Genomic DNA, 27206 nt, shown 5'->3' with positions numbered 1-27206 from the left:
AATCTTTGTTTGTAGCCGCGCATCCACACAGCTGTCATATTGGCATAAACCCTTCATAGTATGCCTGTGATCGAGACCCGACAGAACTCTGCCCTGATTGACCATATTTGAACAAGTGGTCAGACAATTCGGGGGGTATGATGGGAGGTTGGTGGGGGTAAAGAAGCGGGGGCACTTTACCACATCCGATGTGAAAATTGACTTGGGTTTCAGTGGCATCCCGTCCATACAGGTCCGCGCCGCGCCGCCTCCCTAATCCATGCATGTGGTGGTGCAGGTGACCCCGGGGGGGGGGGGTGGCTGTGGGTGCATTGATTGTTTGCCGCCCCCCCCCCAAAAAAATATACCACCATCCTCCTTTTACCCATGGCCTATATTAACTGGACATTGGATGGTGTATGGACCCTTATTATATGAGTTTGCATTATAGTGTGTGTGTGTGTGTGTGTGTGTGCATACCTCCCAACTTTTTGAGATGGGAATGAGGGACACCTATCAGCAAAAGTATGCAGGCATAGGACACACCCCTTGCCACGCCCCCTTAAAGGAGAATTGTACAAAAAAACAAGATTAGTTTAACCCACAAGTGCTTTTTTTTACCACTACTGTTCCTTTATATTGGCTTTTGGAATTTACAAATGCAGCAATTTAGAAAACAGATGAAAGGTTTAGCACTGGGAAACACTTTTTGATAGATAAAAAGTGCATTTTATATACAACTATATAGATCAGACCAAAATGAGGGACAAATGAGGAGGAATGAGGGACAGAGGGACATTGCTCCAAATCAGGGACAGTCCCTCGAAATCAGGGACAGTTGGGAGCTATGATGTGTGTATATGTATGTATATATATACACATATATATATACACATACATACATACATGTATATAGATAGAGAAAGAGAGATTTGGACTGGTAATATACTTGCTATGTTTTACACTCTATATAATGTATTGCAGGTTTGTATTTATTTATGGAATGTTTGGCTAGCACTGTTCCTTTTTATAACATGGTGTTGTATGGTGTGTGGGCTCTCCAGTAATTATCGGTATAAATAATACAAATCTTTTCCTTCATTCAGGGAATTCCGATGACAGGTGATGACAGAGCAATCCCTGGGCAGGTTGTCTCTCTGTCATAGGGAGTGACGTCATGCAGTCCCAGCAGAGGGGAGGGAGGATGATGGGGTGAGGGGAGGGGCCGGCACATAGCTCCTCCCCCTGCACAGGAATACTTGTCACCTTCGGCTGCAATTCTCACTCCTTATCAGCACCGCTACCGCAATCATGGACTATACAGAGATCGCCCGATCGGCAGCAGATAAGCTACTGTCCTACAGGAGGGATCCGAGCGGCTGGAAGCAATGCAAGAAATCTGTAAGTGTGTGTGGATGAGACAATGGAGGGGATCGTTCCTGATAGAGGGTGGGGATCTGTGTATACAGAGCAGTGATGGAGGACACAGACGAGTGTAGATGTCATTATTCTATAGAACTGTCATTAGATCTCTGCACCTGTCATCTAACAATGTATCCGATCATTCATCACAGATGACACTTCTCAGTACATGGTATCTTTTATCACTTCCTCCATTCATTCTTCTATGTAGCAAATCTTTAACCCTTTCAGTGCCAGAAACATTTTATTGAAAATGCATTTAAAGCGGATCCCCCCCTCCAGAAATTAAAATACAAATACTTTAGCTGCTGACATTTGATATTAGAATACAATGGTGGCTTCTCCATTAGGGGCTCTGCCCCCCTAATCCATGCGCCCGACCCCTAATCTACCTGCAGGGCGCCCGACGCATGGATTTCAATTTTTTTTTTTTTTTTTGAGGGACCTGATTACAGCCTGAGGTTTTAATTGGCTTCACCCACTTGTGTGACAACAGCGAATTAATAATCGCTATTGTCTTCCTGATTCTCCTCCCAGCCAATCAGGAAGCGGGTCTTAGGACTCCCGGCCAATCAGGTCTCAGGACCCACATCCTAGAAGCAACAGCCCAGTGTCACAGCAAGCTGCAGCAGGTGGAGGGGCAGCTTCCAGAAGCCCTACCCCCGGATTACCAGCACCACCTCCTAAGGTGAGGACATGAATGGCGTCTGACCTGTCCGAGAGGGGGCCAGGGGCAGCTTCTAAGAGCCACTTCCGATTCCCATCCATCTCCCGCGGGGAAAGAGGGGGGGGGTGGCGGTTGGTGCGACTGAGGGGGGCAAGTTTGTTTGCGCACCAGTGTGAAAGCTGGGCCATAAACCTCAAGCTGAATGAAAACCTCCAAAGCATGATATAGCAGAGACCCTGGAGAATAAAACAGTAGTAGTTACTAATTTTTATGTCACACTATATTGGCACAACGATATACAGTATCAAGAGCACATTTAGGGCACACAAATGCAATATATCACCCACTTTCTTGGAAAAATATAAAAGATGAAATTGCAGCAAGGAAAAAGATGCTCCATATGACATGTGCATTGTACGGGGGGGGAGGGTTAATTTTTTTTACCCTTTTTGTTTTCTATTTAGGACCCATTCACAGTAGAATGCTGTGCAGGAAATCCACGTTTTTTGCTGGTTTTCTGAACCGCATTCCGATTGCATTGGTCTTGTGATCGGCAGCGGGTGTCAGTGCAAAGTAAACAAACATTTGCCTGCATCAGATTGCATGGTACAAAATGACTGTGCGATCCAGTTGTAGTGCGTTTTCAAAAGTAGAGAAACCGATCCCCTCCATTTTCCTCCTGCAGCCGCTGAAAACCTGCTGGAGGGAGAAGAAGGGAAGCAGGCTATGAGCTGCTGCGGGGCGGAAAATGAAGGGGATTGGTTTCTCTATATGCCATCCAATGGTGGCCTGTAATGCAGGCGCCACCCCCCCTAACCAATGCCTCCAGAGGCTCTAATAGGCTTCAAAAAAAGGGTGGGCTCTGGGTGCAGAGCACTGCACCCTGAGCCCATCCAGTTGTGTGATAATAGTGAATTAATATTGGCTTAGCTATTGGCTAACTGGGTCCAGAGACCCGTCACCCGATTGGCAGAATGTGGATTGGCAGAATGTGGATTGTTTGCCGCCCCCCCAAAAAATATACCACCAGCCACCACTGATGTCACCCCTACAATCCTGGTGTACAGGGGGCCGCATGGTCCCGCTGGACCATGGAGCTGGGTTGCAATCGCAACCCCTGTAGTTACACCCCTGATTCACTTACAAAAATACAAGGAGTTCTGTGAATGGCAGCAGTGCCAAGTGACCGACCCAAGTGAATAGAGAGGCAGCCACTCAGCACATGACCCCCTCAGCACATGGTACCTTCTGATATGAGATATGCATTCTTTGTGCCAAGCTGGACAAATGTACAGTATCTCACAAAAGTGAGTACACCCCTCACAATTTTGTAAACATTTTATTATATCTTTTTCATGTGACAACATTGAAGAAATGACAATTTGCTACAAGTAGTGACTGTACAGCTTGTATAACAGTGTAAATTTGCTGTCCCCTCAACATAATTCAACACACAGCCATTAATGTTTAAACCGCTGGCAACAAAAGTGAGTACACCCCTAAGTGAAAATTTCCAAATTGGGCCCAATTAGCCATTTTCCCTCCCCGGTGTCATGTGACTGGTTAGTGTTAGAAGGTCTCAGGTGTGAATGGGGAGCAGGTGTGTTAAATTTGGTGTTATCGCTCTCACTCTCTCATACTGGTCACTGGAAGTTCAACATGGCACCTCATGGCAAAGAACTCTCTGAGGATCTGAAAAAAAGAATTGTTGCTCTACATAAAGATGGTCTAGGCTATAAGAAGATTGCCAAGACCCTGAAACTGAGCTGCAGCATGGTGGCCAAGACCATACAGCGGTTTAGCCGGACAGGTTCCACTCAGAACAGGCCTCGCCATGATCGACCAAAGGAGTTGAGTGCACGTTCTCAGCGTCATATCCAGAGGTTGTCTTTGGGAAATAGACGTATGAGTGCTCCCTGCATTGCTGCAGAGTTTGAAGGAGTGGAGGGTCAGCCTGTCAGTGCTCAGATCATACGCCGCACACTGCATCAAATTGGTTCCAGAAGGAAGCCTCTTCTAAAGATGATGCACAAGAAAGCCTGTGTCCTTAGTCCAAGCAGACTAAGGACATGGATTACTGGAACCATGTCCTGTGGCCTGATGAGACCAAGATAAACTTATTTGGTTCAGATGGTGTCAAGCATGTGTGGCGGCAACCAGGTGAGGAGTACAAAGACAAGTGTGTCTTGCCTACAGTCAAGAATGGTGGTGAGAGTGTCCTGGTCTGGGGCTGCATGAGTGCTGCCGGCACTGGGGAGCTACAGTTCATTGAGGGAACCATGAATGCCAACATGTACTGTGACATACTGAAGCAGAAAATGATGCCCTCCCTTTGGAGACTGGGCCACAGAGCACTATTCCAACATAACAACCCCAAACATACCTCCAAGATGACCACTGCCTTCCTAAAGAAGTTGAGGATAAAGGTGATGGACAGGCCAAGCATGTCTCCAGACCTAAACCCTATTGAGTATCTGTAGGGCATCCTCAAACCGAAGGTGGAGGAGCGCAAGGTCTCTAACATCCACACAGCTCCATGAGATCGTCATTGAGGAGTAGAAGAGGACTCCAGTGGCAACCTGTGAACCTCTGGTGAACTCCATGCCCAAGAGGGTTAAGGCAGTGCTGGAAAATAATGGTGGCCACACAAAATATTGACACTTTGGACCCAATATGGACATTTTCACTTAGGGGTGTACTCACTTTTGTTGCCAGCGGTTTAGACATTAATGGCTGTGTGTTGAGTTATTTTGAAGGAACAGCAAATTTACACTGTTATACAAGCTGTACACTCACTACTTTACATTGTAGCAAAGTGTCATTTCTTCAGTGTTGTCACATGAAAAGATAGAATAAAATATTTACAAAAATGTGAGAGGTGTACTCACTTTTGTGAGATAATGTATGTATGCAATTAAGATAATATCTGTACTACATCTTTAAAGCTCCAGGCAGATATCAAAGACATTGGTGCTCTCATAATTAATTTCATAGTTTTGCTTTTCCTATGTTTGTAAGAGAATACCGTGCAGCAAGCTCCTAGCATTTGTGTTGCAGTTGTGGAACGTCCCCATTCACTAGAATATGTCATATTAGGTGGTATTGCACACTGAGTGGAAGTGGAAGTGGAGCCATATTTGTTGCACCACTAAGCAAAGTACTACATCCCCCTCATGTGTCGGCTGCCTTTGCAGAATGGAATATTTTTACTGTCCCACAACCACAAGTGTAGACTAAGCCTAAGGCCCCATTCCCATTATCACAGACCTGAGCGCTCCTGATCCATGAATTCACGTGATTTTGCATGTTGCATAGGGCCCGCTCATTCACTTGCCCTATGTGCATTTGTCACCCAAAAAGAAGCTTGTGCTCCTTTTTGGGCGACAAGCTTAATGTCATTTTTAAAGGTGTAGATTGCCACGCCTCGTATGACAATTGCAGCAGAATCGCATCACATTGGGGGGCGCCATTGAAGGGTAACGGCGCCCAAATTCACACCTCGTGTTCTGCTGCCATTGCCTTGTGATTTGGAATCATGGGCAGAATTGTGGCTGCGATTCCAAATTGGGAAGTGTGAATGGAGGCTAACACAGTCTTATGGCTTGTTCACACATGCTTTGATTTCTGAAGAGTGATCCATGCTTGGAACACTCTTCAGAGAATATTTGACAGGCTGTGAAGAAGCATTATGTCGTCTCCTAACTGGCTGCTTTAACTTCTTGAACCCCTCACTAGCGCGGTACAGCTGGATGCTTGCAGGGAAGCCTCATTCACTTGAACCACAACAGGGGGTACAATTCCTGCTGTGAAGCAAAGCATTCTGGCAACAGCATGTGTACACTCCCAGCCGCTGCCTGTGCAGGTAAAAGGGGGAGTGGTTGTAAAAACACGGCTCAACCACAGGGTTTTACTGCCCCTCAAATGGCAGTCTCCTGCGCTGGATCACATATCTGATACATGATCCACGCTTCCGGGTAGGGAGGCGCGAGTGCGTGCCCGCCACCCCGGCTTTGCTGTGTTTAGTCACAGCTCAAGCTGATCAGCAGGTATGATTTATAGCTGGCACCCACTGATCGACTCCGTCATTAAGGGAAAGGGGGCTCTGTGTTGTAAATAACACAGAGCTCTGAATAGTGACAGGCGATCTTGCTGTTTTATTATTCCCTGCAAAGCAAGGAAAAAATAAACAGCAAGATTGCTTAGTAAAAGCAGCACATAACACACACATTACACATACTGTAGTTAGACACATATTTAACCCCTTGATTGCCCCTAGATGTTAACCCCTTCCCAGCCAGTGTCATTAGTATAGTGACAGTGTATAATATTAGCACTGATTGCTGTATTAGTGTCACTATTGATGTCAGAGTCATATAGTGTACCCCCAGCCAGCACCAGTTCGTGTCAGATTGCCCGCCATACTATCACAGTCCCACTATAAGTCGCTGATCACCGCCAATAGTATAAAAAAGAAAATCCAGTATCTATACCAGATACTATCACTTTCACACAAACCAAACAATATACACTTATGCCGCGTACACACGAGCGGACACGCCAACGGGCTAAACTCCGTCGGCATTTCCGACGGAAAGATTTAGAACATGTTCTATATCAGAGTCCGTCGGAAATGCAGACAGAAAAAGTCCGATGGGGCATACACACGGTCGGAATGTCCCACCGAAAGCTCCCATCGGACTTTTTCTGTTGGGACGTCCGGCCGTGTGTACGCGGCATTAATGGGATTTTTATTTTGCCAAAAGAAATGTAGCAGAATTCATATTGGCCTAAATTCATGAAGAAATTCAATTTTTTACAATTTGTATTGGATATGTTTTATAGCAAATAATAAAAAATATTGGGGTTTTTTTTCAAAATTTTCCATCTTTTTTCGTTTATATCGCAAAAAAAAAAAACCCTGTAGTGATCAAATACCACTAAAAGAAAGCTCTATTTGTGTGAAAAAAAATTATATAAATTCCATGTGGGTACAGCATTGCATGACCGTGTAATTTCCAGTTAAAGTAGCGCAATGCTGAATAGCAAAAAATGGCCTGGTCATGAAGGAGGCAAAATCTTCCAGAGCGGTTAAAGTGGTGGTAAACACGCTGGCACTTTTTTGTTTTTTTTATACACCTGTAAGGTAAAAGGCATAATGAGCTAGTATGCACCACATACTAGCTCATTATGAAATACTTACCTTAGAACGAGGCGTCGGTATCTCACCTGGTCCACGCCGAGGGAGCTGACATGTTGCCTCGGCGTGTCTTCCGGGATGTCGTCACTCCCGCACATGCACGCGGGAGACTTCTTTCCGGCAAGGTCTGGCATCTGCCGGGCTTTCAGCCAAGAATCTCCTGTGCGCATGTGCCACTGCAGTCAGTGGCTCATTGCAAGGGGAATATCTCCTAAACCATACAGGTTTAGAAGATATTTTTTTTACCTACAGGTATGTCTTATTATAGGCATGTGCCGGCCGGGAGCTCCATGAGTTGGGTTGCGAGTCACGCGGACTCAATCGCCGCAGGGATACCCGCGATCGCCTCACGGAGAGGACGAATAAGGAGATGCTAATGTAAACAAGCATCTCCCCGTTCTGCCTAGTGACAGTGTCACTGATCTCTGCTCCCTGTCATCGGGAGCAAAGATCAGTGACGTGTCACAGCTAGCCCATCCCCCCTACAGTTAGAAACACTCCCTAGTACTGACTTAACCCCTCCCCGCCCCCTAGTGGTTAACCCCTTCACTGCCAGTGTCATTTACCCAGGAATCAGTGCATTTTTATAGCACTGATTGCTGTATAAATGACAATGGTCCCAAAAATGTGTCAAAAATGTCCGATGTGTCCGCTATAATGTCGCAGTCACAATAAAAATCGCTGATCGCCGCCATTACTAGTAAAAAAACAATTATTAATAAAAATGCCATAAAACTATCCCCTATTTTGTAAACGCTATAATTTTTTGTGCAAACCAATCAATACAAGCTTATTGCGATATTTTTTTTTTTTTTTTACTAAAAATATGTAGAAGAATACGTATCAGCCTAAAAAAAAAATGTTTTTTTAATTATTTTTTGGGGATATTTATTATAGCAAAAAGTAAAAAATATTGCGTTTTTTTTTTCAAAATTGGCGCTATTTTTTTGTTTATAGCGCAAAAAATAAAAACCGCAGAGGTGATCAAATACCACCAAAAGAAAGCTCTATTTGTGGGAAAAAAGGACGTCAATTTTGTTTGGGTGCAGGGTCGCAGGACCGCGCAATTGTCAGTTAAAGCGACGCAGTGCCGAATCGCAAAAAGTGCTCTGGTCAGGAAGGGGGTAAATTCTTCCGGGGCGGAAGTGGTTAAAGTATGACTAAAGGCAAAGCTTTTTTTTTTAGTTTTGGATAGAATGGAGAGGGATTGGAACACCTATCAGGTTTTTAGTGCTGTCTGTGTCCCCGGAAGATACAACCTATTTGTATTGGTGACCTTTATCACTGTAAGTGAAAGAAAGTCACAAAATCAGGGTTGCCACCAGAACAGTAATAGAGAGGAAATCTTCTGAGGACAAAAGTCCTGGGGATAACCAGGGATTCTCTCACCTGGGAGGGATTTCCTCTCACTTCCTGTTTTGGCTATGGGACAGGAAGTGAAGGTAAATCTCCCCAATAGGACACAGAGCGCAATACAAACTGACAGAGATTATAACCCTCTTTTATGCCTGGTTCACACCTATGCATTTTTTGGTGCAGTTTCAATGTTGCAGAAACACACTACAGTCCATTTAACATGGTTTCCTATGGATGTAGTTCACATCTGTGCATTTTATGGAAAGGGCTAGGGACTTTTTTCTGGTTTTTGGTTCCATAGACTTCAATGGATGAAAAGCGTGTATTAAAAAACGCGAAATGCACCTGAAATATGCAACCTGCATAGGTGTGAACCAGGTCTTACACCATCCAAAGTGTGCTTTGCCTTTAGTTCTACTTTAAATGCGGAGGAGCGTGTAATAATGCTATTCTCGGCTTTTGCTTATCCATCTCAGTACATCTTCTCTGCCCCGGTCATCAGGAACAAGAGCTGATCACACAATTTTCAATCTACTGAACGATAGATTTATTTTGTGGACTTTGTGGTCAATGTTCTAAAATCCGGTCCTTTACCAATAAGAGGTCCTGTGACTTACACATCACTCACCTTAGTCTTCCACATCTTCAGGAATGTTAATGGTTAACAAGATGAAAATATTATAATCACTTTGTGACACTGAAATCAATTCAGCAAACTGAAATAATCGTTCTACCTGAGATAAATGTGCTGACAGTTTATTTCCTTCATCTATGTACTGTACAGGGAAAAGTAGCCGTGTACTGGAGACCTTCATCAGAGTTCACCGGTAGCTTGTAAGTAATAAAGCCAAAAACCTTTACAGTATTTAATTATTAATGCATTTTTATGAAGATTGGGGACTTAATCGGTAATCTGTTTTAAAATACTTCCCCAGCAGTTTAGGCTGCAGTGAGTTCCCATCGTCATACATTATGTACAGCTTACCGTGCTTTCAGCGGTGGTGCAAGGTTCTCTCAACTCCAACCCAACCCAACCTGCTTTGTACAGCGCAGGGAAGGGTTAGAACCTGTCAGGTTTTTATTGTTGATCCAGCAGCCATTGGGGAGATTTTGTTTCTCTTCTAATAAGGCCACTTAGACAAGAAGGAGAAAAAAACTTATAAATGGGGGCACAGACAGTAATTTTAGATTCATGTAGATTGGATCAGAGAGAACTTCTGTGGGGTGTTTATAAAAGTGGAGGATCCCTGTGAAGGCTTAGACATTTCAAGATAAGAATAATTTTGATGAAATACTCCAAACAATATGCACCACTTTTAACAACGCTGCAAGTGTTAAAAAAGAGATTTGATTCTGATAACTTCATTTTAATTACTTGTCATTATTCATTATTTTTCTTTTCTCCCCTTTCCTTCCCCTTCCTTGTCTCCCCTTCCCCTTTTCTCCCCTTCCCTTCCCTTGTCTCACCTTCCCTTTTCTTTTCCCCCTTCCCTCCCCCCCTTCTCTAACATTTTCTCCCCTTCCCTTCCCTTCTCTTCCCTTTTCATTTCTTTTCTTCCCTTCTCTCCCTTTTCTACTCTTCTCTTTTCTAACCTTCCCTATTTCTCCCCTTCCCTTTCCTTTTCTCCCTTCCCCTTCTTTTTTCTCCCCTTCCTTTTTCCCCCTTCCCTCCCCTTTTCTCCCCTTATCTTCCCTTTCCTTTACTTCCCTTCCCTTCCCATTTCTTGCCTTTTCTCCCTTTTCTCCCTTTCCCTTTTCTCCCTTTACCTTTTTTTCCCTTTCCCTTTTCTCCCCTTTCCTTTTCCCCCTTCCCTTCCCTTTTCTCCCCTTTGCTTCTCTTTCCTTCCCTTCCCCTCCCATTTCTTCTCTTTTCTCCCCTCCCCATCCCTTCCATTTTCTCCCCTTCCCTTTTCTCCCCTTCCTTTACCTTTTTCCCCTTTCTCCCTGTCACTTATTTATCCTTCCCCTTTCCTTCCCTTTTCCCCCCTTCATTTCCCTTTTCTCCCCTTTCCTTTCCTTCCCTGTTCTACCCTCCCTTCCCTTTTCTCCCCTTCCCTTTTCTCCTCTTCCATTTTCTCCCCTTCCCTTCCCTTTTCTTTTCTCCCCTTTACTTTTCTCCCCTTCCCTCCCCCCTTACCCTTTCTTTTCTTCCCTTCTCTCCCTTTCCCTTTTCTACTCTTCTCTTTTCTAACCTTCCCTATTTCTCCCCTTCCCTTCCCTTTCCTTTTCTCCCTTCCCCTTCTTTTTTCTCTCCTTCCTTTTTCCCCCTTCCCTCCCCTTTTCTCCTCTTTGCTTCCCTTTCCTTTTCTTCCCTTCCCTTCCCATTTCTTCCCTTTCTCTCTTTCCCTTTTCTCCTTTCCCTTTTCTCCCTTCCCCTTCCTTTTTCTCCCCTTCCCTTCCCCCCTTCCCTTTTCTCCCCTTTCCTTCCCTTTTCTCCCCTTTGCTTCCCTTTTACTTTTCTTCCCTTCCCATTTCTTCAATTTTCTCCCCTCCCCATCCCTTCCATTTTCTCCCCTTCCTTTACCCTTTTCCCCGTCACTTATTTATCCCCTTTCCTTCCCTTTTCTCCCCTTCATTTCTCTTTTCTCCCCTCCCCTTTCCTACCCTGTTCTACCCTCCCTTCCATTTTCTCCCCTTTTTCCCCTTCCCTTTTTTCCCCGTCACCTATTTATCCTACCCCTTTTCTTCCCGTTTCCTTCCCTTTTCTCTCATTAATTTCCCTTTTCTCCCCTTCCCTTTTCTTTTTTCTCTCCTTCCCATTTCTTCTCTTCTCTTCCCCTTTCTCCCTTTCTCTTTTCTTCCCTCCCCTCCCCAATTTATAATTTTTAATTCCAATTTTAGTTGCACAGCATTTGCAAAAATGTTGAAGTCGCACTGCCTTGTCAAGGCCCTTTGGTTTAATGCAGTCCTGACTCTAATCTTTGAGAGTCTCCATGTTGGAGCAATGAATACATTAAGGGCGGAAGGGCGGGTATTTCTGCAGGCAGCATATTCCTCCTTAAGGGCCGGTTTACTCCACAAAAACGCACTTCAGATCCATTCGGGATGTGTTTCTGCATGCATGTTTTTAACACGTTTTTGATGCGTTTCAAGACGTGTTCCAGATGATTTTTTCCTTTTTTTTTGTTTTCGTTTTTTCACTGTGCTGGGGTCCGAGCATTTTTTTTATTTATTTCGGTGCGTTTCGGTGTGTTTTTGATGCATTTTGTCACTTTCCAGTACAGTGCAGGCACAGTAAAATGCAGCATGTTCCATTTTTATTTCTGGAACCAGAACGCACTGGAACTGCAAGCACTAGTGTGAACTATGCCATTGAAAACCATGTGACCTACTTTCTATGCTTTTCGGATGCAGAAAAAAAAGCACCGGAACGCATGTGGTGTGAACTAGTCCTAAAGGTGAGGATACATGCAAGATGCCCAGCACAGGACAATGGTAGATAATGGTGCCCATTGTGTCCCGTGCCTATTCCAGCAAGCCAAAAAGTGTCAACTACCCCAAATTATAACTAGCTTTCAAAGTAAGGTGTACATGGATTGACTTTGCAAACAAAACAAACGTTTTTTCCAACACACTTGGCAGCTAGTCTACAAATACAGTCAGGTCCATAAATATTGGGACGTCGACACAATTCTAATCTTAAATCTTTTTGGCTCTACATACCACCACAATGGATTTGAAATGAAACAAACAAGATGTGCTTTAACTGCAGACTTTCAGCTTTAATTTGAGGGTGTTTACATCCAAATCAGGTGAACGGTGTAGGAATTGTCTATGTGCCTCCCACTTTTTTAGGGACCAAAAGTAATGGGACAGTTGGCTGCTTAGCTGTTCCATAGCCAGGTGTGTTATTCCCTCATTATCCCATTTACAAGGAGCAGATAAAAGGTCCAGAGTTCATTTCAAGTGTGCTATTTTGCATTTGGAATCTGTTGCTGTCAACTTTCAATATGAGATCCAAAGAGCTGTCACTATCAGTGAAGCAAGCCATCATTAGGCTGAAAAAACAAAACAAACCCATCAGAGAGATAGCAAAAACATTAGGTGTGGCCAAATCAACTGTTTGGAACATCCGTAAAAAGGAAGAACGCACCGGTGAGCTCAGCAACACCAAAAGACCTGGAAGGCCATGGAAAACAACTGTGAAGGGTGTTTTCTTCACCAGGGAAAGAATTCTTCGGTCATCCACCACAGTTCTTGGCTAGATCAAGGACACTCTCCGGGAGGTAGGTGTATGTGTGTCAAAGTCAACAATCAAGAGAAGACTTCACCAGAGTGAATACAGAGGGTTCACCACAAGATGTAAACCATTGGTGAGCCTCAAAAACAGGAAGACCAGATTACAGTTTGCCAAACAACATCTAAAAAAGCCTTCACAGTTCTGGAACAACATCCTAGGGACAGATGAGACAAAGATCAACTTGTACCAGAGTGATGGGAAGAGAAGAGTATGGAGAAGGAAAGGAACTGCTGATGATCCAAAGCATCCCACCTCATCAGTGAAGCATGGTGGTGGTAGTGTCATGGCGTGGGCATGTATGGCTGCCAATGGAACTGGTTCTCTTGTATTTATTGATGATGTGACTGCTGATAAAAGCAGCAGGATGAATTCTGAAGTGTTTCGGGCAATATTATCTGCTCATATTCAGCAAAATGCTTCAGAACTCAATGGACGGCGCTTCACAGTGCAGATGGACAATGACCCGAAGCATACAAAGAGTTTTTTAAGGGAAAGAAGTGGAATGTTATGCAATGGCCAAGTCAATCACCTGACCTGAATCTGATTGGGCATGCATTTCACTTGCTGAAGACAAAACTGAAGGGAAAATGCCCCAAGAACAAGCAGGAACTGAAGACAGTTGCAGTAGAGGCCTGGCAGAGCATCACCAGGGATGAAACCCAGCGTCTGGTGATGTCTATGCTTTCCAGACTTCAGGCTGTAATTGACTGCAAAGGATTTGCAACCAAGTATTAAAAAGTGAAAGTTTGATGGATGATTGTTAATCTGTCCCATTACTTTTGGTCCCTTAAAAAGTGGGAGGCACATATACAAACTGTTGTAATTCCTACACCGTTCATCTGATTTGGATGTAAATACCCCCAAATTAAAGCTGAAAGTCTGCAGTTAAAGGACATCTTGTTTGTTTTATTTTAAATCCATTGTGGTGGATTATGATGTTTAACAATTCGCTTTGAAACCGTTTTAGTTGCACAACATTTGCAAATATTTGTGAAGAGGGGCTGCCTTGTCAAGGCTCCTCTGTAAAGTGTGATCCCTGAAAAGATGGTGTCTGGTAGGTAAATGGAGGCAGTGGCATACCTCTTAATGGCTTGCTGACCGCATCACTTAGCTGTACCTGGGCAAGGCGGCTCTCCTGCGCTGGATCACGTACCAGCGCCAGATCAGCACCTCCAGGGAGGGGGCGCACGTGCGCCATGGCTATGCTGTTATTAGACACAGCACAAGAAGATCAGCGGGTGCCGGCCAATGGATGTCCACTGGCACCCGTTGATCGGCGACGAGAAACACAGAACAGAACTCTGCCTATGTAAACAAGGCAGAGCTCTGGTCTGTCAGCAGGGATCTGATGGATTTTCCTTCCCTGCAGTGCAGGGAAATAATTTTCATCACATCCCTTAGTAAAAACACCACACAGTACATAAAAACACTGGTTAGGCACACATTTTAACCCTTTGATCGCCCAAATGTTTAAACCCTTCCCCAGCCAGTGTCATTAGTACAGTGACAGTGCATATGTTTAGCACTGATCACTGTGTTCGTGTCACTGGTTCCCACAAAGTGTCAAAAGTGTCAGTTAGTGTCAGATTGTCTGCCGCAATATCGCAGTCCCGCTATAAGTTGCTGATGCCACCATTACTAGTATAAAAAAAAAATTCCAGTATATAGCCCATAGTTTGTAGACACTATATCTTTTGTGCAAACCAATCTATATAGGTTTATTGGGATTTTTTATACCAAAAATGTGTAGCAGAGTACATATTGGCCTAAATGTATGAAGAAATTCGACATTCTTGCATACTGCTTATTGAACAGAATTTTAATGTTAAACATAAACTAATAATACTAACTATTATACTGGAAATGTTTATCAAACAACAATGTGTTTCTGTGTTCAGATATAAAGGTGAAGGCATTGTGCCTGGGAAGCCAGTAGATGTTTGGCAATGTCTAAAACCAGAGCCGGGTGGATTGAGAGTCAAATGGGACAGCAATGTGGATGATTTTCAACTTTTAGAAACAGTAACTGAGGTAGGTGTATCGTCTTTAGTAAGAATGGGGGAGGGGGGATCATAATACACCACATCTTAGAATTAAAGCTGTATTAAACTCAAAAAGAAGAATTTAATATAGTGCAGCTTACCAATTATTAGATGCAGCAGCTGCATTCGTTTTCTTTTGTTAGGTATTTTTCCTTTTTCTTTTTTTTCACCTGGTGATTTGGCCAGTAAGCCTTTTATTTTTCAAATTTCTGTAACAGCTGGATCTGTCCAGCAAGAGGGGCATTTAGAGGGTTGAGAGAAACCATTTACCAATGACAAAGGTGCTTACAATGATCAGCTTTATGTTTCAGGGGTTTTTATTAAAAATATTATTTTGCTGACAAATCTACTATGTTGTAGGCCTATTAGATGTAAAGCAGAGGATGTATCCCATAAGCCGCACATTGATGCAAACCTGCTATAGTAAAGTATGTGGCTGTCTCAGCCCGGGCTCCTGCCAGGCCACCCCTTCAATGCATTTTACTCCGACCCTCGGAGCTTAATCATGGGGATGGAGATTCCAAGCAGAGGGGGGCGATTTCCCCTCTGCTTGGAATCTCCATCCCCATGATTAAGCTCAGAAGGTCGGAGTGAAATGCGTTGGGGGCATGACCTGGAGGGAGCCCGGGCTAAGACTGCCACATACTTTACTTATGGGATACTTACATCTTATGGGATACGTCCTCTACTTTACATTTGATGTTTGCAGCCAGGAAGATCTCCTTCCCCGGCGGTGGGCACAGGACTAAAACCCCTCACAGCCTGAGGAGCACACATAATTCAATATTTGGTTCACAGGAATGTTACATTGCAATAAAATGTTAATCCATTTTACAGTGTAAAATATTAACTGCATTGGTATCATTCCTGCGTTTGGTGCATACAGTCAGCAAGCAAATAGGAATTCCAAAAAATCAGATATGGATAGTTATAACAGAAGCAGAACAGGAAAAAAGAACATGAAGTATACAATGTACATAATACAAAGTACAAAACACCACACCATACAAGATGATATAGTTTTAGTTCGCCAGGACGACATACAATATATAGAAAAAAACACTATATCATTCATTAACCATGTAGCAAAAACTCAGGGCAGGAGCCTCTGATTTTAACTGGTTCTTCCCTAAACATTGCAGAGGCTACCAAGTACACAGGCAATGGTCCATTCACCTTGGCTCCATTGCAGTCTAGGGGATGTTTTTTTTAAGGTTTATTGCTTGTAGAACTTGTAACAGGAGAGGGGTTGGGGTGGTATGGGATACTCCAAAAATGCTGACTTGTAACAGGAGGCCAAACTTTACTAGGTAAAATCTCTATGAACAGCCTTTAAGCCCCAAACAAAGGGGAAGGCCAGAACTGAGACCCTGTAGGAGCCGTCTCGGAGAGCGCTACCCCTGGCACCTCAAAAGTATAACATCACACAGTCACTAGGATCATGAGCTCAGGTCAGTACTCACAATGTCCCAGTGCAGCTACACACCTATTGGCCTCCACCAAGCACTTTTCAATGAGTTCTCCAAACCACATCCTTAGATGAATCTGCTTAGTTCGCTCAAAAGGTAATTAGGTAGAGGCCCCCAGCTTTGCTATAGCTGGGACCTTGAGGAACATCGGCAGACTCCAGCAAAACTGCCCAAAAGGGGCAATAGCCCCTGAAGCTGGGAACTTCTCCAACAGGACTGATGGAACAAGGACCTCTCCGAGGATGATCTTAGCGATAAGATCCTAGAAGGTTATTTAAATGTCCGCAAATACCTAATCAATAAAACCTGGTGGGAGACCCAGTTTAGGTTGATTCACAGGGCTTTTATTTTGGGAATCGATCCATAAAAATAACCAAGTAGGCCTAACTGCGGAGATGGAGTAGTGAAAATCTCAGTAATAGTAGATATTAATGAAAACACTCATTTCCAATGATGCCATAAAATGTGTAGAATATTACCCATGTAGCGCAACACAATTATACCAGAAGCTCGAAGATGTTTGAGGAAATATTTTTGATATATACAGTGTCATATACCATCTATACAAGACCTTGGTGGCATTTTCCCAGTGGAAGACACAATGAGTAGCCCTATAACTGTGTCTAATTGTGTTCGCCCATTCCTTATCTTGGAATGTTTGGCCTAAGTCTTTTTCCTACTTCAAAATGGACGGAAGTCTAAGGAATAGTGGATTGAATTGGCAAAGTTAAAAAAAAACGGGAAATACTACCTTTCGTAATCGAAAACAGAATACCCTCCAGGGAAGTGAGGGACTTTATAATGGCACTACATACAAATAAGCTCCCAATTATTATTTTTTTTAAATATACAAGTCTTTAATACAATATATCACAATCCATAAAAATAGGTTAAAAATACAATCGCGGCTTGAACAGTATATATTGGACACAGCAGAAATTAAGGAACAAAACCTTGATTATGTACATGAGCTACAGAGGCATCCAATGTGTTTTGAATAGAGCATTATTTGCCCTTCTTCAGGGATGCTCTTCTGTAGATACAAAGATGTTCAAACTGTGTCAGATGGTGCATTTGGCTTCCTGGCATACCCACGTCATGCATACCAGGAGGCTTTGGGCACATTGAACACTGTAAAATATCCAACACAAAGCTTGCATGTGCTATGGCACCTTAACAGGGGTCAGCAGAAAGAGGTAGCTGGCTCCCTGATAACAAAGGAAGAGAAGATGGCAGTGGCATGGAGTGCAGTGGTGGAGTAACAGATTACAGCAACAATGTTGGATTAGTTGGGCAGGTGAATATGTTTTTTAATGACAATTCGGTGGACATGGTGAGATAGGATAGAAACAAATAGGTCAGGGGGTATAAAGTTCCTCTTTAATATATGCACATTTCTACTATTTATACAAAGCTCCAAAAGGAAACGCTCACCAAATAAAAGCATCAAAACACTTTTATTGCATCTTCCAACAACTGATCCATAAGGGTATGCAAATCCATCTAACATGTTTCAGGAGCTTACTCATTGGTACGTGAGTAGCCTAGAACTACAGGAACTGGCTCCCGGGATCAGTCAGAGCTCAGGGGTCTTGTGCCTGAGCGGAATATGTGATTCTTACTATGCTAATTTATCTCAGTCTAATTTATAGTATAGAAATTATACGGTGAACCAGTCATTGCCTTTCAGATAGTAATGATCTAGAGCAGTCATTTTCAACCTTGAAATAACTTTCCAATCTCTGGGAACCCCCGCTAATAATTACTATATCTACAACTCATGTCACATTAGGGTGATGGTCAGTGGGAAGAATGATCCTTATACTTGTGGCCACTGGGAATAATTACCCCCTTACAGATAGCTCAAAGGATCAATGGTGTCCGTAGGAACTTATCTGAGAGGCAGTAATTGCTCATTGCTCAAGGAACCCCTAGAAACCCCTGAGGAACACTAGAGTTTCATGGAACCACGGTTCTAGAGAAGGTTTTTTCTTGCCCTATACAAAATAAATATTGACATATTGGAGTTGATTTACTAAAACGGGAGAGTGCAAAATCTGGTGCAGCTGTACATGGTAGCCAATCAGCTTCCAGGTAGTTTTTTTGTTTTTTTTTTTTGGTCAAAGCTTAATTGAACAAGCTGAAATTAGAAGCTGATTGGCTACCATGCACAGATGCGCCAGATTTTGCACTCTTCAGTTTTAGTAAATCAACCCCATTAGGGCTGAAATGATGCCATGTTCCATAATAATCAGTCTGTTTTTGGGCATCTTGAGCTGAAGAAATAATGGGCATATTTCCCCACATACAGTGTGTGTGTGTGTGTGTGTGTGTGTGTGTGTGTGTGTGTGTGTGTGTGTGTGTGTGTGTATATACTGTATATTGTTTAGTAAGAGACTTGGGCACCAGCAATCGATCTTTTGATTTTCTTACCTTGACTAATGCTTGACTAATGTTACCACTTTGTGAGCATGTTGTGCTATACTGCTGCCCAATTAACCCAGTTTATCACATATAATGCTGTAGTTTGATGCTCTTAATCATTTATAATGCACTAATGAAGTGCCAATTTATTTTTTGTTTATATTCTTCTGGTCCATTGTTCTAGTCAATCATTAAAAAACAGTGTAAATTTCTGTCTTTCTTTCAATCTTATAGTTATTGTTTCTTTTACAGGATATCTCTATCTGCCGAACAGTAACACCGTCTGCAGCTATGGGCATTATCGCACCTAGAGACTTTGTAGATGTAGTACTGATCAAGAGTTATGAAGATGGTTCTATAGCATCTAATGGTGAGCACCTATGGATAAATAACTGCTAGGCAACAACTGAGACTTCACTGTCCAGTTATAATAATGTATTTACAAAGTATTATTATACAGGATTTATATAGCACCAACAGTTTACGCAGAGCTTTACAATGTGGAGGGGGACAGTACAGTTATGATACAGTTCAATACAGAAGGCATAGAAGGGCCCTGGCGTCTACAATCTAAAGGGAGGGGGAGGTGGTACAAAAGGTAATAGCTGCAGGGGGTGATCTGATGGAGGTGACTCGAGTACAGTTGTTAGATGGAGGTGGGGTAGGCTTCCCTGAATAATGTAAAGTATATTATTCCTGCGCTACCATGCGGTAGTAAAAGTGGTGGGGGGGGGAAAGCAGCTTGCACCGAATGGGGTCCAGCCTGGCCCCTGATACGGACGTAAGCTCACAAGTGGGAATGGTGCTGCGCTAATCCTTATGTAAGCACCGATGCATAGGTGCAATCATGCTAGGGTATTGCTGGGTTGAACGCTAATCGCCTGCACTCGGTATGCAATTTATATTAAACTTAAGCAGACAATAAAGGTATAAGCATGCTGTGCTCAATTAGAAAATAAAAAATAAATACATGAATAAATAGGTGGGGATAGCCGGACTACACATAAATTGTAATATATAAAAATATCGACATGAGTGTATTAAATATGCAATGTAAGAACTTCGCATATAGTGCAAAAAATAAATAAATACATATCTGAAGCATTGATCACATACAAACAAACTAAACCGCAAAGGTGCAATGTTACAATGGATGCATGAAGAGATCACAATGTCTGTGACATATGCAATAAAGTGTCCAGTGCCAGCAATAGGTGCTCACAGTTGTATGAAGACAATATTAAAGTTCAAAGAAAAGGTGACTTGTGCAGCAGCAAACAACTCAGTGATACATCAACAGTGATATAGTGATATAGTGCAGGCAGCAGCTGGATTCTAGAATCACTTGCTTAAATAAGTGGAGAGTGTGAAGTGTATAAACCAGTCCTCTTCATGCAGCAATCCTACACTGATAGGTAATGGCCCCTTACCTCATTAAAGCGGAGTTCCACACAAAAATGGAACTTCCGCTTTTCGTAACCCTCCCCCCCTCCGGTATCACATTTGGCACCTTTCAGGGGGGAGGGGGGTGCAGATACCTGTCTAAGACAGGTATTTGCACCCACTTCCGGCATAGACTCCCATGGGAGTCTACGCCTCTTCCCGTCCCCACCTGTCTCCTGGGAAACACACAGCTCCCAGGAGAGAGCGGGGACCACTAGGGACGCGCAGCGCGACTCGCGCATGCGCAGTAGGGAACCGGGAAGTGAAGCCGCAACGCTTCACTTCCTAAATCCCTCACCTAGGATGGCGGCGGCAGCTGCTGAGAACCGAGCGGGTTCTTGGCGTCGCCTGCCGACATCGCTGGACCCTGGGACAGGTAAGTGGCCATGTATTAAAAGTCAGCAGCTGCAGTATTTGTAGCTGCTGGCTTTTAATATTTTTTTTTTTTTTTTTGGCGGTGTGGGTGGACCCCCGCTTTAAACTCAGGCTACAGCATAAGGCAGTCAGCATTTGTGGTATCTCCTGTGGGGGTAGGTCCTGGGTCCCGGACTGTCATTCAATATACCTCAGATCCACAGGGGGCATAGTGGCCAAAGGAGAGACAAGGATGCCATATAGTGTAGTATTTTAAAACATTAGGGCTTTATTCATAAATAACAAACGGGTACTCACACAGTGAAGTGGCAGAGGATAAAATGTAAGCAAACGAGTGGCAAGCTCATACACTGCTGACAGTGGAAGGTGCCTGTCCCGGACTTGCTGCATGAAGAGGACTGGTTTATACACTTCACACTCTCCACTTATTTAAGCAAGTGATTCTAGAATCCAGCTGCTGCCTGCACTATATCACTATATCACTGTTGATGTATCACTGAGTTGTTTGCTGCTGCACAAGTCACCTTTTCTTTGAAACTTTAATATTGTCTTCATACAACTGTGAGCACCTATTGCTGGCACTGGACACTTTATTGCATATGTCACAGACATTGTGATCTCTTTGGACATCCATTGTAACATTGCACCTTTGTGGTTTAGTTTGTTTGTATGTGATCAATGCTTCAGATATTTATTTATTTATTTTTTGCACTATATGCGAAGTTCTTACACTGCATATTTAATACACTCATGTCGATATTTTTATATATTACAATTTATGTGTAGTCCGGCTATCCCCACCTATTTATTCATGTATTTATTTTTTATTTCCTAATTGAGCACAGCATGCTTATACCTTTATTGTCTGCTTAAGTTTAATATACATTGCATACCGAGTGCAGGCGATTAGCTTTCAACCCAGCAATACCCTAGCATGATTGCACCTATGCATCGGTGCTTACATAAGGATTAGCGCAGCACCATTCCCACTTGTAGGCTTCCCTGAATAATTGAGTTTTCAGGGAACAGGTAGGGGCAGACCGGACATACTGGGGAAGGGAGTTCAGAGAATGGTAGAGGCTCTGGAGATGTCCTGGAGGCGAGCATGGGAGGAGGTGACAAGGGAGCAAGAGAGCAAGAGGTCTTGGGAGGAGCGGAGGGGACGATTTGGGCGATATCTGCAGATGAGGTTGGTGATGTAGCTGGGGGGCGATGTTGTGGATGGCCTTGTATGTTGTGGTTAGTATGTTGAATTTTATATAGTGGGGTAGGGGAAGCCAGTAAAGGGATTGGCAGAGAGGAGCAGCAGTCACGGATTGGTTAGTAAGGTGTATTACTCTATCAGCAGCATTCATAATAGAATGAAGGGGGGATAGCCTGTGTAGAGGTGAGGAGAGAGTTTCAGTAGTCAAGGCAGGAAATAACCAAGGCGTGAATAAGTCCTTTTGTGGTGTCATTAGTCAGGAAGAGGGAAATTCTAGAAATGTTGTGGAGTTTAAGTCGGCAAGAGGTAGCCAGTCATTGGATGTGGAGGCTATAGGAGACATCAGAGTCTAAGATTACACCCAGCACCTTGGCATGTGTGGAGGGACCAATGGTTGTTCCATTGAAATCAATGGTAAAGTCATGGGGAGGGGATCGGGGAGGAGGAAATATTATAAGCTCCATTTTAGAAAGATTGAGTCTGAGGAAGTGGTGTGACATCTATACTAATATGTCGCTCAGTATCATATACAATAGTGTTTTCTAAGGAGCGGACAGCATACCCTTGTGCATGTGCTCTGTCTGGATGGTAGATGGTAGGACTTTTTGACAAAGAGGACTGGATGGAGCCCATAGTAGAGGACACTTTAGGTCCACAATTTAGATAAACATCATACTGTTGGGTGGCCAACAAAGAATTGTGAATTGTGATATTACAACTATGTTCAGTCTAGTGATCAGCCACTGGAGGGAATGTGCCAATTTAAGCTACAGACTGGAAGTGAAGACTGAACAGCTCTAAAATCCAATTTGGAGAGTGAAATCTCTTGAGCAGATGTTGCATGTCACAATGGGAGATTAGTATGTGTGTATGAATTATTCATGCACCCGTTAACAGACTTACACAAAGGTAGTGGTAAGCTTAGCACCTCCTAAATAATGCAGAGACATCTGAAGTTGATACGATGTCAAACACATTTACAGTACACAGACCAAGGACAGGCAAACAAATATGGTTCATAATCAAGAAGATTAAGAATGGAAGATGCAGCTGTGGTGTGCAGTCAGTAAGACAAACTGAGGATGGGGGAGACAACTCTGAAGGTCAGGGCTGGGCTGGGAACCTCTTTGTCTAAAGTTTTGGGGGACTTAACAAAAAGTGGTTCAAACACAAGCTTGCACTCCTCTTCCCTTCCCTTCTTCAACATGAAAAATTAAACAGATTATGCCCCTAATTAAAGCGGAGTTCCACCCAAAAATGGAACTTCCGCTTTAAGAGAAGGTGACCCCCTGACATGTCACATTTGGCATGTCATTTTTTTGGGGGGGGGGAGCGGATAGCCTCTTTTCAGAGGGTTCCAGCTCCCACTTCCTTCTGGCGCACCCTCGGCATCTGAAGGAAGATTATCTCTCCCCCCTCCCTCTAGGCAATCATCTGGGACACGTTGCAGGTCCCAGATGAATGCGCGGTGCGGCTCGCGCATGCGCAGTGGGTGCCCGGCTGTGAAGCCACAGCCAGGTGCCCACAGCTACAATGCTGGCGCCGCCGAGCGGAGGGGGTAGACAAGCGGGGCTTCGATCCCCCGCATCGCTGGACCCTGGGACAGGTAAGTGTCTGATTATTAAAAGTCAGCAGCTGCAGTATTTGTTGCTGCTGACTTTTAATTTTTTTAAGCGGAACTCTGCTTTAACAAAGGGGTACAAGCCTCTTTGCTATTTAGGAGAAATCAGTTTTCTTCACTGCCGTGTCTGATTGACACAGTGCAGAGAATATGAGAGCTGGAGCTCCAATTTCTCTAACCCCCCCCCCCCCCTGGTCAGAGTGGAATGCAGGAAAGAGAGTTGCTAACCCTACAGGCTCTGCTGGTGTAGTGTAATCACAGCATGAGCAGAGAGATGGATCTGCTGACGGCTTACATCCCATATGACAGGTCACAACTGGTGGGAATCTGTAGCAGTTTTCTCAATGGAAAATTGCCACAGCCCCTCTGTTAATTAGGGGAAGACCTGCACTAGTTTCTATTTCACTCTAAAATATAAACTGGTGCAGAGAGACCTGAAACACGTCTATTTGCTTAGTTAATGTGGCGCACACCACTCATGACAATATAATAGCGCAGGAAGCTTAGTTACTTAGCCAGTTCATCCTTATCTACCTCTTTATCTAGTGCAGCCTTTTTCAAACAGAGTGCTGTGGCCACCGGGGCTCCGTCTGTGTTCCTCGGGGAGTGCAAAATGCCTTAAAATTGCCCTGAATTACACAAAAATTGTCAACAGTTTGGATCAAGCCTACCTTTTTTGTTACACAAAGCCACAGGTTTTACTTGTGCAGCATTACAACCTTGGGCACAACGTGGGTATCAGGTGATATCAAATGTCTGCACAGCATCCTTGTTTGCCCCACTTCTACCCCCCTGCGTCAGTACTGGGGTCTTGTTAGCTACAAGAGGGCAAGAAACGGAGAGAGAAGATAAACACTTGTAAGTACCAGTGTAAAAATAAATCACCTCTGATGTTAAGTGTGGATTTATGTGCATTATGTAAATCTTTTAGGTTAGTCGTTTACATTTTAAAATGGGGTACCTTATAACTTTAAAGGGTGACTTGGATGAAAAAAGGTTGAGAAACACTAATCTAATAGATATTGCTGGAGGAGCAGATTTTCTAAAACTCGCCTATCACTAGTCTTGATGGCGGTGCATGATCAACTTAATTTTGGGAAACACTGATATTAATTATCCTTTTTTTCTCTTTTTATTTTAGCAACAAATGTTGAACACCAAAGCTGTCCTCCCCAGCAGCACTTTGTTAGAGGCTTTAACCATTCTTGTGGCTGCTTCTGTGTTCCTGTACCTGGGTAAGGATGACATGTCTGCTAGCAAGAGTCATTGTACACTACATTGTCTTGAATAAAAAGAACTTTTAACCTGCAACTCAGAAACCAAATAGTCCTCCTGCGCTTTAATCAAAGATTAACAGAACATAGACAACTGTGGGAGGGGTCCCAGGCCTCCTCTCAACCCCCCCCCCCCCTCTCCCCTTCTTACAGACGTTGGGCTGGGCTGGGCTTGGAACACTGGTCAGGTAAATTTGAAAGTGACTGCAAGGGGGCATGGGGGGGAGAGGAGGACCAAAAGACTTACAGGAGGTCAATGTAACAGTTCTAGACCACAAACAATCTGTGGGGATGTCAGTCAGCCTGTGGGGGTCACTTATGTAAGGGGTAGTGGAGACCCTAAGGTAAGGGGGGGGACTCTGATATAAGGGTCCCTTCTTATATCAATGTCTTCAATCCCCTCTTACATCAGTGAACCGCTTTACCTTAGTGTCTTCACTTTGCAGACTCTGGTGTAAAGGGGAAATCTGATAAAAAAAAGGGGTCTCTGGTAAACAGGGCTCCCCCCCAATCAGAGTTCCCAGCATTCCCCCTTAAATCAGAGTCGGCAGAGTTCACCTTTACAGTTCAAGGGAAAACTTTGCGGGCTCTGAGGTAAAGAGGAACTCTGTGAACACTGATGTGAGAGGGGGCTCTGGAGACCGGAGTCCGCAGCATTCCTCTTTACATTTTGGTTCATAGTGTTACTCTTTACATCAGGGCCCACAGAGTTCCCCTTTACATCAGGGCCCGCAGAGTTCCCCTTTACATCAGGGCCCGCAGAGTTCCCCTTTACATCAGGGCCCGTAGAGTTCCCCTTTACATCAGGGCCCGCAGAGTTCCCCTTTACATCAGGGCCCGCAGAGTTCCCCTTTACATCAGGGCCCGCAGAGTTCCCCTTTACATCTGGGCCCGCAGAGTTCCCCTTTACATCAGGGCCCGCAGAGTTCTCCTTTACATCGGTGCCCGCAGAGTTCTCCTTTACATCAGTGTCTGCAAAGTTCCCCCTTGCACTGTAAAGGGGAACCCTGCGGACTCTGATGTACTTTAAAGGGGGAACTCTGATGTAAAGGGGGCTCTGGGAATGCTGGGAACTCTGATGTAAAGGGGGACTCTGATGTAAGGGGGGACTCTGTAAAGGGCCCCTGGATCAGAGGAAAGGGCCCCAAGCTCAGGTCAGGGAGGCCCTTCATGTTTTCCTGCACCAGGGCCTTGAAGGTTCTAGTTAAGCCTCCCTGTCTGGAAGATAACAGTATACTCAGGCTTGTAACTGTCAACACCCATCTAAATTTTATATTTTAGTTTAATTGTATTTAGCATATTTGGTGTGATTTGGTTTGCCTTCAAACCAGCTTTAATTCTTCTAGGTACACTTGTAGACAGTTTTTGAAGGAACTTGGCAGGTAGGCTGTTCCAAACATGTTGGAGAACTAACTACAGATCTTCTGTGAATGCAGGCTGTGTCAAATCCTTCTGTCTCTTCATGTAATCTTAGATAGACTCAATGATGTTGAGATCATGGCTCTGTGGGGGCCAAACAGCTGCAGAATAAATGAGGGGCCAATCACACACCTCCCTGATGGTATGGCATGATGAATAAAGTGACACCGTTTTAACCATGCCCTACTCTACAATGAAAAGAAAAACTTTTGGTTCTAGATATACTTTAAGTAAAATAAGAAATACAGTATGTGGTATTCTACAGTAACCAGTTAGTCAGTCTACATCAAACTGCAGCTGAAATTTAATGATTGCAATGCTCATTATTATTTCCATGTATTCATTTTTTTTTATATATTTATTTCAGAGAACCAGAGAAAACACAAGTTTTAAGTTTCTTCCAGACGGATCTTAGTGGCTACCTTCCCAAATCTGTGGTGGAGTCTTTTTTTCCATACAGCATGGCTCAGTTTTACAACAATTTAGCAAAGGCTGTTAAAGAATTAAATATATGACACATAGCATGGCCTATTCGAAAATAAAGTCGGGATGAGTTTAGAGATTTAAAAAAATTACACCCTGTATAAGAAAACCTGCACTACTCCATTGTGACACAGTGGCACTTGTTGTTCAAGAATTTCTATGCATATTTATTTTTACCCACATAGTTTATACCTTTTTTTATTAAAAAAAATTATGACTGTTCAACATGATTTCAAAGGAAATGCTTGTAAAATAAAAACATATTTTAGATATTGTGTTTCACATTTATTCAGTTGTGTTAAATGGGTTGTCAACGTGTAAAGATCTATTTATGGACTGAAACTCTAATGCGAAGATCTGTTATGTTTCCTGTTACTATACACATAGATGGAAAGGTATATGACTAATGCCGCGTACACACGAGCGGAATTTCCGTCGGAAAAATCTTGGATGGTTTTTTCCAACGGAATTCCGCTCAAGCTTGCCTTGCATACACACGGTCACACAAAAGTTCACTGATCTTTCTACCGTCAAGAATGCGGTGATGTACAACACTACGACGAGCCGAGAAAATGAAGTTCAATGCTTCCG

General features: G+C 43.6%; 1 protein-coding gene across 1 annotated transcript; it reads left to right on the top strand.

Moving 5' to 3' along the window:
* The first annotated feature begins 1179 nt into the window (after nucleotides 1–1179).
* On the top strand, nucleotides 1180–26887 carry STARD5 (StAR related lipid transfer domain containing 5). The gene is made up of 6 exons (XM_073623982.1): nucleotides 1180–1380; nucleotides 9406–9455; nucleotides 14760–14892; nucleotides 19049–19166; nucleotides 24581–24674; nucleotides 26500–26887. Exons 1-6 carry the CDS (start codon nucleotides 1291–1293, stop codon nucleotides 26645–26647), a joined length of 633 nt encoding a protein of 210 aa, XP_073480083.1. The 5' UTR covers nucleotides 1180–1290; the 3' UTR covers nucleotides 26648–26887.
* Nucleotides 26888–27206: the final 319 nt, after the last annotated feature.

The sequence above is a fragment of the Aquarana catesbeiana genome, linkage group LG03 (assembly GCF_042186555.1).
Source record: "Aquarana catesbeiana isolate 2022-GZ linkage group LG03, ASM4218655v1, whole genome shotgun sequence".
NCBI lineage: Eukaryota > Metazoa > Chordata > Amphibia > Anura > Ranidae > Aquarana > Aquarana catesbeiana.
This window is presented reverse-complemented; position numbering and strand designations above follow the sequence as displayed.